This window comes from Filicampus tigris, chromosome 3, assembly GCF_054856515.1.
Source record: "Filicampus tigris isolate MCC_2025a chromosome 3, RoL_Ftig_1.0, whole genome shotgun sequence".
Lineage (NCBI taxonomy): Eukaryota > Metazoa > Chordata > Actinopteri > Syngnathiformes > Syngnathidae > Filicampus > Filicampus tigris.
In genome coordinates, this window is record NC_141219.1 from 23,852,614 (window position 1) to 23,873,566 (window position 20,953).

Below are 20,953 nucleotides of genomic sequence, written 5' to 3' on the forward strand. Positions count from 1 at the left end.
TGTTTATATACAACAAGGCACATGGAAATCACAAAGATTAAAAGACAACCACTTGCTCTATATTTCTATTTCAGGTGTTTTCCTTATCCCTGTCTGTCTTAACAAACAAGGAAGAATTTGGAATCAGCCGCTTTCCCTCATGCGGCAAACATAAGTAAAGACACACAGCGCCAAGTAAAAAGTGAGGAAAAAAAAGTAGGTTTCGGGAGAAAGTGAGGCGTTTGAGAAACCATAGCTTTGAAAACTACCACAGATGATATTGTGTCGCAAATCAGTTTGTTTTCTAGGAATGCAATGGGAAAAAAAAAACTGTCAGACTCACCCACATTTCATTTGGCTGCTTTGAAGAGTCCCCCCCAAAAGAATTTGACATCTCAAGCATTGATGTTGTCACTTCCAAGGCCCCGTTTGCGCTGTGTTTCCAAGACCAATTAAGACAATCTCTTTGCTGCTTCCTTTCTCTCATTCCCACAACGTTTGCAGTAATTAAGAACTGACAGCAGTGTCTAGCTCTCGGCTAACTCACAACAGGACACTCAAGGACAAGCCTCAAGACTATTCTTTCATTCATTAACGTCACAGCAAAATCAAAATGAGGCAACGGATTCACTCACACACAATCCATTTCAGTTCTGAAGGCGGTAAGGCGGTGTTTACTTCAACCTCCTAAAAGACTCTGCCTGTTGTTTGCAGTGCACTTGCTAATTATCAGTATGAGTAACCTGGGGGGCAGGTGTTTACACAAAATGGAATTTGGTAATTAAAAGCTAGATTAATGGGTACCTTTTAACCCATTCCCATTAGAGGTGAATGTTAGGTATTCCAAGACTTTGAAATAGAAATGTGGTGCAATGTGTTAAACCTCAGCTTGGAGAATCATACATGAATAGAAACCACCTAGTGAATGAAAAAATAATCACCCGACATGAGAGTTTACAAAGCAGAAATCCCATTTTGTTGTGCATTAACACAGACAAAGCACTATTTTCCATAAAGTTAAAATTATATTGAACTGCTACAATGTGTAAGGTACACAAAGAACTTACTTCCTATGTCTAACTAAACTTTCAGTTTGGGATTCCAGCTGCTCTCCCTGAAATAATGAGCGCCATAGGGAATGAGGGCACAGGTGTTAGGTTCCTAATTTGTGAACTTTCTCTCTGCAGGAAGCCTGCATCCTCATCTTGCCCACGGAGTGGCTCGTATGCCACATCCAGATACGACCCTGTGGTGATTTCAGGTCAAACAGCATTAACAACTTTGGGAGCAGTAGAGAGGAGCAGCAGTGTAACATACTCTGAAGTATTTCAAACGTAAGGTCTCAGTGAGAGCCAGAAGATCCTGAACATAGCATCTGTACAATTCTACATTTTAGAAACTGGTTAAAAAAAAAGACTAAATTGCAAAGGTTAATACTCATACCTTTCGTCTAGAAGTTTATCTTTAAACATCCATCGCACATGTGGTGTTGGAAAACCTGTAGCCACACAGGGCAACAAGAGACTGGTGCCCAGCACCTTGGTCACACGCACAGGCTGCACAAGGAATTCTAGTTTCCTCTCGTCTCCGGTTTCTGGAATGAGAAAAAAAAGCAAAGTCTACGTTATGGCAGAAGTTAATCTTGGAGTGAGTTAGTGAGCCACAGCGCCATCGTTCAAATTAAGAGGGTCATCTGTCTTAAAAAACTTCAAAAGCGCTCAGGTCTAAGGCGCAGTTGTTCTTGACAGCAAAACCAAGAGTGCTCGTGTGAAAAATGTCCATGTCGGCCACTTGAAAGCAGTCAGCTCCTTGGAGCGCAAAAAAAAAAAGATCTCCCATAACTCCAAAGGACAAAGTTATATTAAAGCGACCTGCAATAACTAGGAAGTCAAGTTTGGCCTCTATCTATGACCTCACTATAACTTTGCAGTTGTTTTAATTGAAGCCCAAATTTTAAGACGCACAACTACTTAAGTCAATTGTCTTTCTACAAATGTGTAGAACCACCCAATTTTATATATATATATATATATATATATATATTTATTTTTTTTCTTCTGTTTTTTAATTTCTCTGTCACTTAGCCATCTTAAACAAAAAGTGTCCAATTTTCCTCATACTGTATAGTTCTATGACTATCTATGACTGTTTTGAACCAAGCTTCTTTGACACCACACACCTTGGAGGAGACAAAGAGAGATAAATCCCCTACTGGGGTCTCGTTGAAAACTAATTTATGGCTTTTAATATCTTCTTTGCCGGCAGGAGCCTGGTGCCTAACAACTTAGTAAACAAAATGTGTAGAGGGATGAGACGAGACAGTGTCACAGAGGAATTCCCGACTTCTAAGGCTTTCTCTGATAAGACCACCAAAAGCAACACCGCTCTCTCCAGCTGGGCACAGTTTTCATTAAAGGCAATTTGGAGCCAACGTCATTTACTTTTGAAATTAGAAACAGCAGTATAGTCACAGTGGAAAAACAAGAAAAAAGACAGAAAACTAAACACGCATCTCTGTTACATCACGTTGCTCCAATTTTTGGATATTCCAAAATGAACTTTTGTTTCAGAGAAGATTTATGATGAATCATAAACGATTTGACGATTGCTCTGTCATTTATAAAAGAATTTATTTGGAAAAAATATTGCAATTGAAAAACAACACATTAGACAATGGAGAGCAGATGTGTCAAAATTAATCAATTAATCAAGAAATAATCAATTTTCTTATTACTCAACTAATTTAATAATTGAGTAATTGTATAGGTTTGTTTCACCATTGTTTGCTAATGCCATTGTTTAGCTCAATTTTCTGACGTGAACAATAGCGAGTGACGTTTTGATCACCATTTGTTTGTTGGTTTGTTTTGAAGTACCAGAAACTAAAAATATCGAGACAAATTGTCTATAAAGCATTGCAGGAAGCAGTCATGTTATATCGCTTATACAAAAATTGTGTTTCCTTGTGTCTGGATCATTTGAGCACACTGTGGTAAGCGGTGCTAGCCTCTCTCGGAGAAATTTAAAATTAAACATTTGAATTAAATATAATTAAAAATAGTCAACACAAAACTACCCCTACATCTATGCTGGTAAACCAGCCGCTCGCTGACTAGGTATACCTGGCAGGATCTGGAGCTGCGCTTCTTCGCTGGACTTTGATGAGCCCACATTCTCCACCAGACAGCGGTAAAGACCAGAATCATTTTCTGTGGCGTTGCTGATCACCAAGGCACCAGTGGGTAGCTGGACCAGCCTCAAGTTGAGCTCCAGGGGCTGACGGTCTTTCTCCCAGCGAGTGAAGAGTACAAGGTCTGAGTTGACCTCACAGGCCATGACTTGGCTGTCACCTTGACGCACAGATGTAGGCGCTGGCTGGCTGGCAAACCTGGGCATTCCTTCAAATGGAGGACAGAGACCAATTTTGACATGAACAATAATTCCAAATAAAGCAAATATGCCACAAACAATTGCAATTTCAAACAGATTTATACTTTGTGATGGGTAAATATGCCAGGTTTTTTCTCCCTAGGAGCACAGTGGTCCCTAACGTGAAATTTTAGGGGGAGAAGGAGAACATTTGGGGGCACATAATGTAAATGTGGAAAGTAAATATTCATCCCACTCTTTCACTGTATTACTGATAAATGGGCTGAAGTGCGGATCAGCAACAAAACATATTCAAGAATAGGAACTATAAATATTATATATTTTTTTTAAATCAGCAAATTTACTAGTTGCACTGGCGTGAGTAGATTAAAATTGTAGTAGCACCCTCTCAAAGGGGCAAAATGAGCAGTCTGGAGCCCTGCTCAATGAACCTTTTTTGTAATCCTTTAATGTAGGGCTGGGCGATATGACTGAAAAGTACATCACGATATAAGTGTTTCATATTGGTCGATATCGATATATATTTAATTTCTTTCTTTTTTTAAACTATTGAAAACAATGACCCGAAGAAAAATACATTTAGGTTATTTTATTTTAACATAATACTTAACCTTTAATAAGAGGTCAATGCAAATATGAAAGTGAAATAAACTGGTCGATATAAAGATTAAATAAACTCAATTTTAAAGATAGTGTGCTTAGAAGGGCTGAGAATTGTTTGAAAAACTGTCACAATCTAAGTATTTCATATCAGTCAAAATTGATAATTATTGATTTTGTTTTAAACCTTTCCTTTAAATAACACTTAACTGTTTTTTGTACATCGCAATGTAGTGTAATGTGCAGTTTGTCCTCCACCAGTGCATTGTAAATGCTTATTTGCATTAGGTCTACCCCAAAGCAGTTGTTGACACATATATTAGCCTTCACTCAATGTTCACCCAATGTAAGTGAACGAATACTCTCTTGCAGTGCACACATCATCGTTGACCAACCGTCTTAGGACTACTTTATCTTGTCAATCGCGATACATATCGATATCGAATCATCGGCCCAGCCCTACTTTAATGTATTTAGTCTGATTTATTTGCTTGGACACAGAGGGAAGATCTCTTGGGTATACACTTTACTAAACTACGAAATTATTATTATAATTTTCCCAATTTTTGTGACAATGTGTATAAAAATGATTATGTTAAAAATAATAATAATGATCGTGATTATTTTGATTGATATTGAAATCACGGCTGACAAAAAAAATTATTCATTGATTTAAAACTACCAAAACTAAACTACTCAAAACTGCCATCATACCCTCATGCTGATTCATCGCAGCACATCGAACACTTTATTCTTTTTGTCAAGTAGAAAATGACCTTGTACCTTGTAATTCCGTGCCATATGGAAATGTGCATTGGTAGGAAAATAAAAATTCCTTGAAAATAAATAAGGAACAAAGTAAAATAAGAATATACAAAAATAATAGCAATAAAAAACAATAAATGAAAAGAAATACCGGCTGTTCCTGCTTGGCTTTTTAGGGACAGTGTTGTGCCGTGCATGCATGGAGTTCGGGCTGGGAGATTTATCAAAAGTTCAATCGTGATTTCGACTTAGGCTACTGTTAGCGTACGATTTTACATTGATATTAGCATTAGTGCTGGAGATGTTTTTAAAACAAACCATTTCTTTTATTTAAATACAGAAATTGTGTCATTTCGGCTGTGTGTTTAGTTTTACAGTCAACTCCAACTGATGTGCCATTGAACAGCTTGAAGCACACTCAGGGAGAGAAGAATCCTACACACGACATACGGTTGCTGCACAAGCAACATGGTGCATTTCACAAGGTCAGGAATGTGCAAACTCACCATGCCGTTCGGCACATTAATATTTTTTTCTTGCATTATCTTGTTTTTAAGATCAAGATAAGCCAAAATCAAAATCGTGATGAAATTTTAATTAGTTGCCTGGTCCTACATCAAATCCCTAGATAAGTATATTTTTGTGCAAAAACATTTACCAAAATGAGAAATATGTGTCGCAAAACATGAGGCAGGCAAAACTAATTTACAATGACAATTTCCATGTGCTGTTGGTGTTTATCCCCAATTTCACTGCAGCGTGAAATGATTATTTCAAGTGTTTGGTGCCACTAACCTGAAACCAACACTCACAGGATGCGTTTGAAACAACTGCATATAATTACTTTAATTACGGAGAATCTACAATATGTAAACCGCAAAGGGTAATTAGGGAAGATGAGTAACAAGGCTACTCCATCAACCATAAAAAGATGAACTACAGGGACCACTTTGGGAATAGCTGTGGTGTTGGTGTGTGCGTGTGTTTCAGCAGACACCAAAGTGATTGAAAACGAGAGATGTTTTGATCACCATTTGTTTCTTGGTTTGTTTGTAGGGCTCTTACGATCAAATATTTTTCAAAACAATTATTCTTTTTAATATGCCATTGATTAATCAAACAATGAGATACAAATGCATTCATACTGTATATCAATTCATGTTTTGTAAAAAGGCTGTTAGGAGAGGCTAAAGACTTGCTGAAGGGAGATATTGTATAGCGCATGTGCCTCATCTCACCTAAACAGTACCTGAGTCCGGGGGTAATCTCGTCAAACAGCTAAAACGTCTCCACGGCCAATCATAGGTTTTTGGAGCAACTGAACACATACTGTGTAATGAAGGGCAGCACACACATTACAGACATTAGAACCATATTCTCCATCAGATAAAATATTAGCTATATTTTTAATATAACGAGATGAGAGGCTGGGTGAATAACACATAATGGGGGAATCCTGGGGTACAGATCTGTCTTATAACAACAACTTAATTAGATTTAAAACATTCATTGTTTGTAACACTGCCCATGTATTTGATCGAACCCTAGGAAGTGCATTAGAAAGCGTCATTTTTCTGATCACGTCACTGGAGGCAAATGCTTGACCCCTGCATTTGTGTGTATGTTTTTTAACCAGCATAACTTGTGCTTTTGTTAAGTGTAGCAGTCCGATGTAGGCAGCCAGGTGAGATGTGAACGTTTTGAGTTTCAGGAATAGAGAAATTGAAATTGTTTGGCCCAAGGAGGCCTGACATTTGAAAGGATGGACTCCAAAACAAATGTCACAGGTCTAATAACCAGAGATACAAGCTTGGCTTTGTGTTGCACGTGAGAGATGACATTTGTCCCAAAGCGCACACGGGGGAGATGGCCTTGAAAGTCATTAGCAGGCATGACAAGATATTTTATTCTTTACAAAGAACGTGCTACCATCTTCTACTAGCAGTGTGGACACAACACTACTCTGTTCCGGCACACACTAAGGCCTACTTCAATGAGCGTGACAAGAAATTTTAGTGCAGCCAACATGTTGGATGATTGGGTTTACAATGAATACTAATTTGGTTCTGTAGTTGTTTCTTCTAAATGTTTTAATTCTAGCAGAGTAGACTTGTCAAAACATGCATGTATTGATGTGCATACAGAGCATGAAAATTAGACCAAGATCACAAGTGGTAACTTGAAGCCCATGTGGGGATGCATTTTAATGCCAGACATGAACTGACACACTTAGGGGGCTGTATTCAAAATCCCATTACCCAAGATGCATACTAATATCAGAACGAGAGCCGATCCTTTGTCCTTCTAGACATATTTCTTCTAAATCAGTATGTGTCCATCCTATTAGCAATCATTAAGTAAATGCCTTAGATTATGTCTTGCTCGGTGTGTGCGCGCGTGTACTATATGTACACACACTGGTGTGGGTCAGGGAAGGGCATTTGAGATGGGAAGTGGAGAGATTTGCTTGCAACACCATCAATTCCAATTAATCACAATCCCGTTTAAATTGACTAGGCGGGAGCTTCATATGTACCTTAGGTGAGCATTCGTGAAGTGCTTCAAGGAAAGCAGAATGTAACAGCAGTCAAAATACAAAGTTATGAGGATTAGGTTATTCACAAGAATTTTTCAATGAAGATTTTGCTGATCTTAGAGCAACAATCTAATGGTGACACCACATGCTTTGAGGTGTTCCTCTAATCTACCAACTCGTACACCACTTGTTTTACAGTCATATAGTATGCATGCTAATATATGCATATATCTGTCAGCTTCTACCATTATGACTGTCAAATGCACACTTAAATATTGAGTAAGTGTAACCACACATGCACATCAACAGGCATGCACATAAATTGCACAGTTCGGTTCCTGCTGCTGTGAAATACCACCCAGGACAGAATAACAATGAGCGGCTTAATGGAATATGCAGAGAGATTCAAAGATCTCCTCGAGATTCAGTGCATTAGTAACCGCCTTGCAGAATAGTCGCCTTTCTCCTAGGAAACTCCATGTTACAGATGTGTTATTTTTGAAAATCATAAAAGAAATTGTGGCACAGTTGAGATAGAGAATCTTAGAGCTTCTAATATGTAGGTTTGGTCTAACAAACTGCTAGACCTGAAATCCATGTTTTCAATTTGAACAATGTTAATCCTGCACTATATGTATAATACATTGGTTGGTCATCTCTAAGCAGTAAATGAATGACAAATCTTCACTGGTCACTCCAATACCACATCCAATATGGCGGCAAAGTTGACGTACCATTTAGCACTCAAGAAATGGTGGGTCTATGTATGTATGATACATGTATGTTAGTACAGCTAACTTAACAACTGATAAGTACAGATACTGACTGCAAAGTGGCGAATGTGCAGAGGTGGGTAGTAAGCAGCTAACTAACTTTTAGCATAAATTGTACTCTTCAGAGCACTTTTGAATTTGTTTGTTTTTAAATGAAGAAATGCTACGTTTACTCTGTTAGATTGAGTTACATTCCACTCGCTAATTATATTTTTTATCGACAGGTATTTATTATTGCTTGTGCGATCTAATTTGGTTCATCAGGAATTCATGTCACATGACTTTCTTTCACTAATCCAACATAAATGCTAGCTGACCAATTAAATGGAGCCATAAATATTTTGGAAGTTACTAACTAGTTAGTACTTCATCGATACAGTATCTGAATTGTCTGGAGGACTGCTTTTTCCTTTTTTTTGCTTGAGTTAAATTATTCTAAAGTAGGGCCTGACTAATAGGGATTTTTTGAGAAAGATGCAGATATTTGTCAGAAAAAAAAATACAGATTACGGATTAATCTGCCTGTTAATTAAAAAAAAAAACGGTGTAAAATAATGTGTAATAGTGTTCTGGAAGGAGTATATTGGGTGGTAAATTAATATTTAGGAGCAGAAGTTCAGTGTTTAGAACACTACAGGTTGTTTTACTTTTTACATTTTTAAATGAAGAAAATGTTTGAAATCCTTTCAGTCTATGTATTTCAGACGATGTGTCTCAGGTTGGGGAAGTTTATTTAATTTGCTACAGTTACTGTAAACATACTTCACATTGTTTAACTTATCTGAAAGAGATACATGAAGCATAGAATTTCTACCAGACCTCTTGTCTGAGATTGTAAATTTAAAGTTCTCTGCTGTAGACAGAGTTAACTCACTATGTTGTATACATGCTCACTTGTAATGTGACCAAAGTACAGTGCGTGGAGGTACAGGTTGTTGATTTGACAGGTTATCTAATATTGAGAGTTTGATTTATTTATTGTAAATAACAGAGCTGGGCATTTTACTAAAAAATGAGCATCTGTTATTCGTCATCCGTCTGCAGCGTGGGTACCCTGGTACCCTTCCATGGTCCGTCATTCGCCTGTTTGTACTATTGCCCCCCGGATAGTACCCGTCTATAGCCCAGTCTGCCTCTAATTTTAAACAGCCGTCCGTCGGCTAGTCCAACTAAACGTTCAATCCCCTCACCTCCTATTTCTCCTCCTCACCTTCACCTCCTCCTATTTTTCCTCTTTATTATGCATTTTATGGCTGGTGCGACTTGTACTCCGAAGCGACTTATAGTCCGGAAATATAGTACATAGTATTTTATTATAAAATAATTCAATTACTAACTTGGTTAACTAATAACTTTTAAAAAGTAACGTTCCCAACACTGGTTAGTATTTATTTATATTTCTATATTTATTTATAGTATTTATGTGTGCTTGATTTATATTGCACTGTTTTTATTTATTTCAGGTAGAGTGTAAAGCGCTTTGAGTACCCAAGGTAGAAAAGCGCTATATAAGTGACACCCCATTTTTAAACAAACTGACATTAAGGTTGCATAAAATGGTAACATCAAAGTCAATTACTTGCATAACTGCTCCCCTAAGTATTGCTTTTAAAAAAATAAGATTTGTTTTGTTTTGAATGACCTTATCTATCTTTTGTTGACAATTTCATGATACACATTTAAGGATAAACGGTTATGGTATAGATTTGTGTCCAATAAATGAGACCCGTGGTACTTGTGTACAACTGCTGGTTAGAGTACATCAAGGTAAAAATACTCGCAAAGGGCCATAATCAACAGATTTAACCCGAGAACACAAACGCCAGGTGATTTTCACCCGCTCAAGTTTTTTTATGTGATATTTTGTATTGGCAAATTCAAGAAGACAACTTCCAATTTGGCATACAGCATTGTATTTTTACATTAATTGATGAAAACTGTATTTTATCCGGGATATTATATTGAGTTAAAAGTACCTGACGTTAGTGATGGTGTTGCTAATTTTAACGTTAGTGTTCTAGGGTTAATCAGCCAGCCGATTAATTGGTCGGGCCCTATTTTAAAGTAACAGCGCTCTTACTTTAGTACAATTTGTCCATCTCTGCTAATGTGCAAATATACTGTATATATTTTGACCGAGCAAGAATGTATGATTTGACCTAACCAAAGTAATGAAACTTGAAGGTTAACACTTGACACTTGCCTATGAGTTGCACACAGGACTTACTCTCACCTAATCAAATGTAAAGTGTTTAGGGATAAAGAATGAAAGTGTCTCATTTAACAGAGAAACAAATCATTGCTGCAAAAGCCATTTTGCAATTATGAGTGATGAAAAGGTAGAAAAGTCAAGATTCACGTTGATGATAGCAGAAACAGCGCCCCACAATTTATCAGTGCCTCGAAGGAGACTCTATTACCACCACCCTATTATTTCCACAGCAGACCCCTCCATTCAATTCAACAAGTCCACAGACATTCTCTAGTCATTGGTGAAAGTCATTCGAGAAAGGTGGGGAAAAACAATAGCTGAAATTGAGCAGCTGAAATTGAGCGGCTGAAATTGAAGCCCTTCATGTCAGAAAAATCCTTAAAAATTAAATTACTAGTGATAATAAACCCTCCTCATCTTTCCTTTGACTTCTTTTATTGCAGAGAGTCACAGCAATGTGGACACAATCCCTCTCCTATTACTAGCACAATGGTAGACTGCACGGTATATTTATCTGAATGAGTGAGCTAATTCATGTTTTGTGAGCCAAAAAGTTTCTCACAGTAAATGAGATGTAATGGCTATAATAATTGTGTGGAAAAATTTTAGTCCAAAAGCCCTGTGTAATTCCTTTGCACAATATGTTCTTAGTATTACTTCAGCTCAGCATCTTTTTGTTCCAGGCCCTTTTTTGTACATTCTGTAGCTTAAGTGATAATTAATTCCATGATTGAAAGTTTTCAATGCTTCAGAGGAGACAATTTCTTAGGGCCGTATTTATTTAAGCAAACCATGCTTTTCGGGCAAATTACTTTCTACTTTTTCAGGGTAAGACAGAAAGTATTAACGCCTTATGATTAATATTCAACAGATTTTCATATGTTTAATTGTAATGTTTCTTAAATACAAAGGGAAATGTTATGCAATTATGCAGTGAGCTCCAGGTCTCGCGTGCACACCAAATAGGTTTGGTTCTGTAGGGGTAATATATAGATATATACATATCATCTTAATGTATCAGTTGGCAGGGCTTGGAGGACAAAATAAGATTGTAAACTAATGGACTAATTTTAATTAGCACCATTCCAGGCCTCATTCACACAGCAATGGAGGCGACTAAAGTTCACCATTTCCCAATTAAAAGGCAGTCAAAATCCAAAAACTATAACCATAAAAGCAACAAGTGGTTTTTTTTTTTTCAACTAATGAGAAAGCCTTTTCTTTTAATCATGATATGTTCCTTGTTTAGTTTAGTCCTAATTTTGTCTGACAAGTGCATGTTTATGTCATTCATAAACCACCCAATAAATGGTTTGATCTAGAAAATAAATGGCAGAATATCAGTAAAGAATCATTAGTTTCAGCTTTAGCCAAATAAAACCTTTGCTGTTGCTAACCAAACCGAAAAGCAACAAAGGCATTCAATGTCAAGCCGAAAAACTAAACGAAACAAAAAAAGGCCATCATGAATCCCACCTTTGTCCTGTGTGTACTCTTAATAAAATTTTTTTTAAAAAACACTTCAGGCTTTCTGGAATACAGGAGAGAACACCCTGTCTCTCAAATGCAGGACAGATCATTAAGAAACATTTTCAAGGGATTGTTCATGTTCTTAGCTTGACAAGAATCCCACGGCCTCATTTGTCTCTCCAAGACGGACTTTAATTTGTACGAGTTTGTGATATGGCCAGATATTCAAGGGAATTAGAGTATTTTACAAAGAAATACTCAATAGATTTGATTGATTCCTTCTAATATTTTACAGGGGGGGGAACAAAACCCCACTGGAATTATTTATGTACTATCGTTATTACTGGTGTAATGAAAACTGATTTGAATCGGTAAGGCCGTTTTAATTAAAAAGTTGTGAATGTATCCAACGCACCGTTCCACTTTAAAATGCACCGTCCTAGAATCGTATCAAACACGTATCAAAATATGTATCGAATAGTCTTATTGGAGAGATGCACACTCCCAGTAATAATAGTATTAGGGAGGTAACGATATCCAAATGTCCCAATAAGATAATACCAGAGATGGGCATTCTGTCCCAGGGACGGAGGAGAAGTTCTTTTTAAAAAGGACGAACTAAGCAAGGACGGAAGTGGGTTTTCATCTGTCCCTAACCGGGTCAAGTGCTGATGATCGTGATGTGTTGGGTTCTTTTAAAAAGAAAGACCAGTGTTCTCTTCTCTTCTTAAGTAATGTACAGTCCCTTTTGTTGTGCGTTACCTTCAGTAACATTGTACTCGCAGGCAGAGTCTGTACTCTAGTGGTTGAACATATGCGATACCATGGATTAAGCCAAATGACGCCTATTTCACGGACGACTGACAGAAACACGAATCGCCTGTCTTGCGTGTGTAATCCGGTATAAGGTATGTATGGGGCGAAGGAAAAAGATGTATAGCAATTTTGTTTTGCTAACAAACTTAACATTTAGTACATACCTTATCCCTTTGCATGCAAAGTGTGTCCTCGTCTGGGACATCACTACGGCGTAAAAATCTCTCCAAACTGTCATTCATGTTCATGCCAGCGCCGGCATACACTAAAAAGCTACAACCCGCAGGTGGAAGTCTTTCGTTCTCCTCCTAAAATAGCATTGCTCCTAATATTGAGAAAAAAAACAATATTGTCTTTTTGTACATAACAACAACAGTGACAAAAAAAATAGGCTTGGGCAAAGTATCATGGTCTATGTCATGGGTAGGGAAATACAGTTCCTTGAGAGACATATTCTGCCTGTTTTGGATCCCTCCCTACTACAACACACTTGACCCAAATGATCAGGATCGCTTCAGACTTCTACCAAGCATGCTGATGAGCTGATCATTTGAATCAGGTGTGTTGTAGTAGGGAGAGATCCAAAATGGGCAGGATATGGCTATTGAGGAACCAGAGTTCCCTACATCTGGTCTATGAAGTTCACAATGCTGTGTTCGGCTGTAGCGGGCAAAAAGTAATGTTTTTTTCTGGAGATGCGCTGCTTTTAATATCGCAACCTTACGACGACGATATTGAGGAAACTTTAATATATTGATTTACTGTTACATCTCTATATGGTATAATAATTGAGTTGGTGTACAGTATACTATAAAATACCGTAGTTTAAGCATTTTTCAAAAAATGGAATAAGCAACAACAACTACGGCTCAAGTTTTTCTCTAAAATGTATTTATTTGATAGTTTTGCCATTCCCTTACATCCTCTTCTAATTCAACAATGTGCATTGCACTGAATGCTACCAATACAGAGAATTATTTTTTTATTGTTGGTTCCACTTCATATGAATAAAACAATAGAAAATAATTATAGTTGCAATGTTTCAATTTATCCCTGAGGTACTTCATAATTTATAAAGCCAAACAATAACACTTACTGTACTGTCATTATTATGAAATGCAGTCTGGCTGTGTGTGTCATCATAGCACATTTATCTTTATCAGCAAAAGGGGCAACTGACGCAAAGTGCATGCACAGACGCACAGTCAGTGATAAGTGGCAAGAACAGCAGTTTATTAGGCTTAAGAAGTAATAACCCTTTTCTCAACTGAAAAATAGAATGAAGATGGATCGCTGGCATTCCGCAAGGGTTGGCCCCAGACGAGTTCTTATTTTGTCACTCTTTGAAAAATGTCTCTTGGCTTCAGAGGGTGCTGAAAAGAACATCCTGACCTTGTAGGCAATCAAGCCATGGGAGAGTATAGTAAAACCTTTAGTAGGGAGTTGGGAGTACTGGAGGGACATATAAATTGTAGTGTATGACTTCAGACGTGACGAAAAGTATGATTGCAGAAGACAGTCAGTAAAAGCACACCTTCTTTGCTGATAATGGTGGAAACAGAAACTTAGGTCCGCCACACAACGTGTGACTTTGCAAAAACCGACCATGGACCATTGCAAGAAGAGAAAAAAAAAAAAAAAAAAAAAAAAATCAGGGGAGAATTCTTCCAAATCCTCCAGCGATTTGGGTCCTGTCCTCTGCACTCTCACTCTACAGGTTTTCAATGTGGTTGAGGTCTTGCGCCTGAGATAGCCATGGGAGGAGCTTGATCCTGTGTCTGTTGAACCATTTCTATTATATGTATGAGAGTATGCTTCTGCAATAAAAATAGAATTTTCAAAGCTTTTAACACATCTTAACCAGGCGTTCCAATAATTATGGAGGGCACTGTATTAAACCAACCGACTGAAATTAAGCAGTTTTTTTCCCCCCTTTTCCAAACTGCAGCCTTTGCAATTCGAAAATTCAATTCAATTCATTGTTCAGCCCTGGTAACAATGGAATTCCTACTCTGACAAAAAGGTAGTTTCTATGTATTTTATACCTTTTGAATGTAAGCCATGAACACAATTATTCATTTATTATAAGTATTATCTGCTACTATGCTTCTAATGTGTGCTCCTTTGTCAGTGGGAAAAGGTTCCCTAGTTGCTTTCTTTTGTTGTAATTGATTTCTTGTCCTTGAAATGGGTCGCCACGCCACCCAACAGAAGCCTCAATGCATTGCCTTTATGGATACTACATAAATGAAAGCATGAAAAAGATTCCGATTTGTCTTTTCTATTTCTCCTACCCCAATGTCACTTTTCTCAGTGTGAGAACAGTGACTGACATGGGATTATTAGGTGTTTCGAGTCAAGTTGTGCCCTGAAATTCAATTTGCAGCCCAGCAATGTATTTACTGTGCTTTCCTTGTGCTTTGGTACAGTGCTGGAAGGTTTAAAGATACTCAAGAGATGCCTATTGCAGGGCATGTACTGTAGTATAAGCTTGTTTGGAATTAAGATCTGGGTGTATTCACTGTGATTCAGTTTCTCTCATACATGATTTTTTTGTTTTTACTTGTGGTAATAATCCTATAATTATGGATTTGGTTTTCAACAGCACTGAAGTAGCTGAAGAATAAAACGCTTCCCCATTATCAGAGCAATAGCTCCAGTGGCCCATCTAGCTGCAGGCTATATTATTTGAGGAAAAAAGAACACTAACAATGTGACAATGATTTGAACATGAAGCAGTTTTGACTAGTTATTGTCGAGCAAGACAAAATAATCATCTAGTTTACTACGAACAACATTTATTTGTAAAATAATTTTGGATCCTAACAGCCATAGCAGGGCACTAAACAAACTGTTGCAGAGCTCCCATCGGTTCTCAGCTCTGTGGAAATATAATGCAAATAGGGCCTTGAGATGAGCGCTGCTGTCAGACAGCCTCATAGCCAAGGGGTCAACCATGATTGGGTGTTAGATGCAATCACTTTCTTTTTGAAGAGTGGAGCATCTGTCAGCCATTATGGGCACACCTACTATACACAACGATTCATGAATGTACTGTATCGACTTGATTCGGCCACATGCACACACATACAGTATATTTATGGTTTTACTTCATACATTTGCACTAACATGGCTGTTGATGATGGACCTGCAACTGGCGGACAGGTGGCCCTTAAAAAAGGCTAATTTCGGTGTGGTGAGAGTGCAGGCCATTAGGCCGCCATAAGACCCAGGATTGATGGTGCAGGTAGAGGGTGGCGTGGGCGTCAGTGACCTCTCTGATGTAAGGACCAAACAAGTCACGGATGGCCGGCGTGCCACTGAGCGTATCTGACAAATATCAGGCTAATATCTGGGATTGATCGCCAGGAGACGTGGCGCTCACTTGTGCACATTAGTGCCATTAGTGCCATCGTTGCCACACCTCCGCAGCCACCTGCTGTCAATGCTCACACATTTGCCCTAACTAACTGTACTAATTCAACTTCACAGTTATCCTTTCTGCCCAAACAAAGCTTATTCAATTCAACAGATTTAAGAGCAAAAACATATTGCATTTTACAAGTCTGAAGCACATTCATTTATGTTTCTTGGTAAAAACAAATGTGTAAAGTATTGTATGAATTGTAACCCTCAGCATCAAGCTATAATATACACTATTGATACTGATATTGATATTGATGCAAAAAAAATTGATACAGCATCATATTATGCATGGTGCTGCTTTCAATAATTTTCTTAACGTATTATTTTTGTTTCTGAATATATTAAAATAGGTTAAGGACAAGAACAGTGGACTAAGGGTTAGCATGTTTGGCTCACAGTTCTAAATTGCTGGGTTTCCAGCCTCTCCAGCCTTCCTGTGGGGACTGTGCATGTTCTCCCCATGTTCATGGGTTTTCTCCAGGACTCTAAGTTGTCTAATAGACCTGTAACTGCATAAATGGTTGTCAAACAGGAGAGTGCTGACCAGCTGCCGAAGGTTATTTGGGAAAGGCTCCAGCTCACCTGTGACTCTCATGAGGACAAGAAGTGAAAAAAGTGTGACGTAACAGCAACAGTACTTCTGGATAATGACGTAAAAAAAACCCAAAGGGGTTATTTAGCATGAATACTAACTGCCAGGGCAGCATACTGTATTTGCATGTTATGTTCATATTGCAATTATGTGCTCTTATCATTTTACAGTCCATAATTGCTTTCTTTGGGATATTAGTCCTTGCTGTCTTGATATGCATATTATTAGGGAATTGCAATTACATGGGGGGCGGGGGGGAGTTCTTATTTTGAATGTATTTTTTGAATGTAATTTTTATTTTGCTTAACAACACACAAATTAGCATTTTTTTTTTGTTGGAACTTGGATGCAGAACCTTATTGTAAGGCCAGTGTGACTTCGGAGAGGATTGTGATGAAATGTCCCTTGTCTACTTTGTGCTTTGTCATGTGCCCTCTTTTGTCTGGTTTAGCTTGTGTGTGTACAGTCAGATATCATGGGACTGCACACAGACGCTCATAAAGGGGGAGGTTTGAGGGGCTCGGAGGGAGCAATATTATGTGTTCAGTTTGAGTCTTAGTGAGAAAAAGGAGGGGGAGAGGAATTATAGGGCTGAAAGCGAATGAGCAGTGTGCAGCGGTGATAGCCAGGACACAAAGCGCTACACAACTAATGAGAAATCCCATCTTAACTGCCTGCTGTTCTCCCACACAGACGCCCTCCTCCCACTGTCAGCCTTTGAACTCAGCCCTCCAGAATTGCTCAAATTGAGTCACACCTCACTGCTATGAAACGGAAAACCCCCAATTGAGAAAACTGAGAGTTAATTCTGTCCCTGTTCTCTGGTGTGCCCTTGTTTGGACTAAATCCTGACCCTCTAACATGCACTTTAAGATATGTCAGTCTTTATATCTCTGGGTTTTCTCGCAATATAAAGAGTAAGGAGACAACAAGCTACTAATCGTCCCATCATACCCATATGAAGCAACACACGTGAAGCATTAGGTGTCATCTCCTATTTTAACATGCTTTGGTAGAGCTGGCTGCCCTTTGAAGGTATTAGGGGCGTCGCCAGATTCTTGAATTTTTTTTTTTTTTTTAATTATCATGCCCTTAAGGCCACAATTTCTTCAGAACTGTTAAGATGATGTGATGAGTCCATCATCATTACTTGGTTACCCATTTGTGTTATTCAAGACACATGAGGAACACAGTTGGAAGAATTGTTGTTATAGAAATAGTAAATGTAGGTCACCAAAACATGAGTAAACACATTCAGATGGAACAAGACACAATTGTCTGCATTGTGGCTTTTTCCAACCGGGTTCTAAAGAAGTGATCTAATGGAGAGAACCGACACATTATATTTTAGTTAATGTAATGCTGCATAACATGATCATTATATTTGAATGTATTACTGTTAATAATGATGCTGCTGTCTATGGCTGGGAAAACATATTGTGTTCATCATACATGATTTATTTTGTATGCAAGTAATTCTTAAGTCTTGGACCTTAAGCATCAAATGGGCCTCATCCACAAAGAAACACGGTTCAATGTATATGAAATGATGACGTGGTTTTCCAGGTTCTCACAGTCATGACTGTGCACGAACACAGTCAACATGAACAACAATGATGTCGTATTAGTGTGTTGCATTCGTGCTGCCAAGACTCCTGATCACGATCTGGCTTTTGCAGTAAAAATTTCCACACAAATCCAGTTCACACAAATATCACCTTGAGTCCTGTGAATTTGTGGGAGAGTTTTTGGTGACTTCCTGTGGCAGTGTTACAGTGACACACATGCGTGGAATATATACTACAGCGTTTCAGTGTTTTCTTGTGGACACACACATTTATTGACACAAGCAGAAGTGGGCATTTTAAAGAATTTTGCCGGTCCGTCTTTCGTTGTCCGTCAGCGGCCAGGGTAACCGTCCGCAATTCGTCAGTCCATCATTTTCTGTGACAAACTGAATTGTAATCATCAGTCTGACAGTCTGTCCCCCAAAGAACATCAGAAAAACGGGCGTCCGTCAGTGACAGTCCGTCACTGGTGGACACGGTTAGTGACGATTGCACTGACGGATGAAAACCCACTTCAATTATTTATCGGTCCATCATTTTTAAAAGTGTCCCATCACTCGTCAATCGTCAGCAAAACACCCCATACGGAATATTCTGACCCGATCAAGCCCATTCCGATCAAGATTTTATTCCGAACGAGAGAGGTGGTTTATGTCGATTGTTAATCCAATCGGGGCGCATGAAAACACTTATTCCGAAGTTTCGGCACAAACTGTGTTTACCGCGCATGTCTGTGATGTCAGTATAGACATTTCTGTTATTCCCGGAAGCTAGTAGTAGAGCAAGCGATAGACATGGCTGGCGCAAGACTGAACTGGTACTTTTGCAGCTCCAATAGGAAGTGTTAATTTGACGTAAGAGCGCAATCGGGAAAAATACATGAAATAACGCTAACGTTTAAAGTAGAAATGGAAGGAGCCATGTATTGTTGACACTTCTACTACTACTTCCCTTATACTGTATTTGGTCAATCTGCGCTTCCGATCGAATGTGTGATACACAAACATACAAATCATAATCAGATCAATGTTTTAGTGTCCATGAAAACAGTGAATCCAATCATAATTTTAATCCAAACCCTGATTGGATTAAAGAAATTTTGTTCATGTAAACGTAGCTTGTGACATGCTGGCAAACCGGTACGTTAGTCTGACGGAATGCCCACCTCTGCAGACAACCCATGAGTTTCATATCCTCGATAACAAAGGGTCGTCTCTCAGCCCCTAATTACTTACTGTGTTATTAAATGAAAATACCTCGACTTTTAAATACTGCCTTCTCACTCAAAAGGATTCCCTTTTGTGTTAACACTGCAGACAACTGGGCTCTTGCATTATCATTACACCTTCATGCATGATTCTTATATTTAAAGACAAAAGTGTTAGAGCACACCTTTTAAATCAGTCCATTTATTATATGGTGGGATAGAGCTTAGTTCCTTTTGAATCTGAATAGTTCATTTTACCAACAATTTCAAGTTTGGGGAAAGGCTCTTTCCAGTTCCAGTTTGACTGGGCCCTAATCTCAACGCCATAAAACACATTTTAGACGATGTACATCCAATGTTTCATTTTCATTTTATACATTTTATGGGCAAAGCAAGCTGTACCAAAATTGTACTTCCGTGGTACATTTGATGTTCCTCCCCCCATTTTTCACAGTCAAAAAATGTTACTAATAAAATTGGTTGGTGCTAGTTAGAGAAATCAGATTCTTCCAGATTCAAATCACTTCTAAATATGTTACTTTATGTAAGAAATATATTTAGCAACAATCATTGCAGAGAAATAAAAGATTATAATCTCAATTTCGTTTTTCATTTCATTGAATGGCTCAAGCAATATTGCGGAAATGTTCAAATTCCCCTTTTTTTTTATGGGGTATGTGAATCTTCCAGCTGAGAATAAATTTAAGTTTTATCTTTTATACATTTTAAATTGAAGACCAGAGCAGTCATATTGGCAGACAAAAATTATTATTATTATTATTATTTTTTCATTATTATTATTAGTTATTAATGGCTCTCAAATGAACGAATGAGTGAATGAATAAATAAATCAGATTCACTTTCTTAACATTGCAACCTGTTTTTTTTCTTCTGCATTGATCAGTGATATATGCACAGGCTGGTGTAAACCAGAAAGAGTTGTTGGGAGCTGGGGGACTGGACTGTCCACATTCATCCCTCTGCAGTTTTCGCTCGTCCAACTACCTTCACTGTCTTTCTGCTATTTTTGACTCTTTTCCTCAATGACTCAACAATTCCCCATCTTTTCTCTTTACAACCTCTCCAAGCCTCTATTTCTTTATTATCCTCTCATTCCTCTGCACAGCTCAAACACACCCAATGGCCTACAGACACACACTCCCGTGCATTGCAGTTCCACTGTGACCACCGTGCTTACTCATAAAGTGAAGAAATTGCTAACCAGTCGTCATAAAACAGCAGCACAAACATGTCATTCATTCTCACAGGAACCACCAGAAAGAGAATACAACATTTATTCTTAGTTTAGGTTTTCCTTTAGTTTAGGTTGAGACTTGCAAACTTTAAATTGATATTATTTAAAAAATGATACTGGGTTCTATGAGAAAGTAACTTTAAAGGTGATGTGGCAAATTGACTTTTTTGTATACAAATAGTTGGGTCAAAGTAAATCTGCCTATTTCTGAAAATGTTCCTGTGATTGAGCTGTGTTGCACTTTTACTCCACAGTTACAAAACAGTGGGGGTAATTAACATTATAATCACCCTCACGCGAAGTTTCTTAAGGCTTCTTTATACTATATATTTATATATCTGCCAACTGGCGCATTGCATCACGT

The 20,953-nt window shown here is 38.1% G+C and overlaps 1 protein-coding gene across 10 annotated transcripts in view; it reads right to left on the reverse strand.

Moving 5' to 3' along the window:
- neo1a (neogenin 1a) overlaps window positions 1-20,953 on the reverse strand; it is a 165,357-nt gene that overhangs the window by 73,668 nt on the left and 70,736 nt on the right. For all 10 annotated transcript variants that reach the window (XM_086025874.1, XM_086025870.1, XM_086025873.1 and 7 more), the window contains exons 3-4: window positions 3,102-3,377; window positions 1,423-1,573 (exon numbers count right to left, since the gene is read on the reverse strand). In XM_086025874.1, the coding sequence (XP_085882000.1) occupies window positions 1,423-1,573; window positions 3,102-3,377 (427 nt within the window). The remainder of the gene's footprint in view (window positions 1-1,422; window positions 1,574-3,101; window positions 3,378-20,953) is intronic.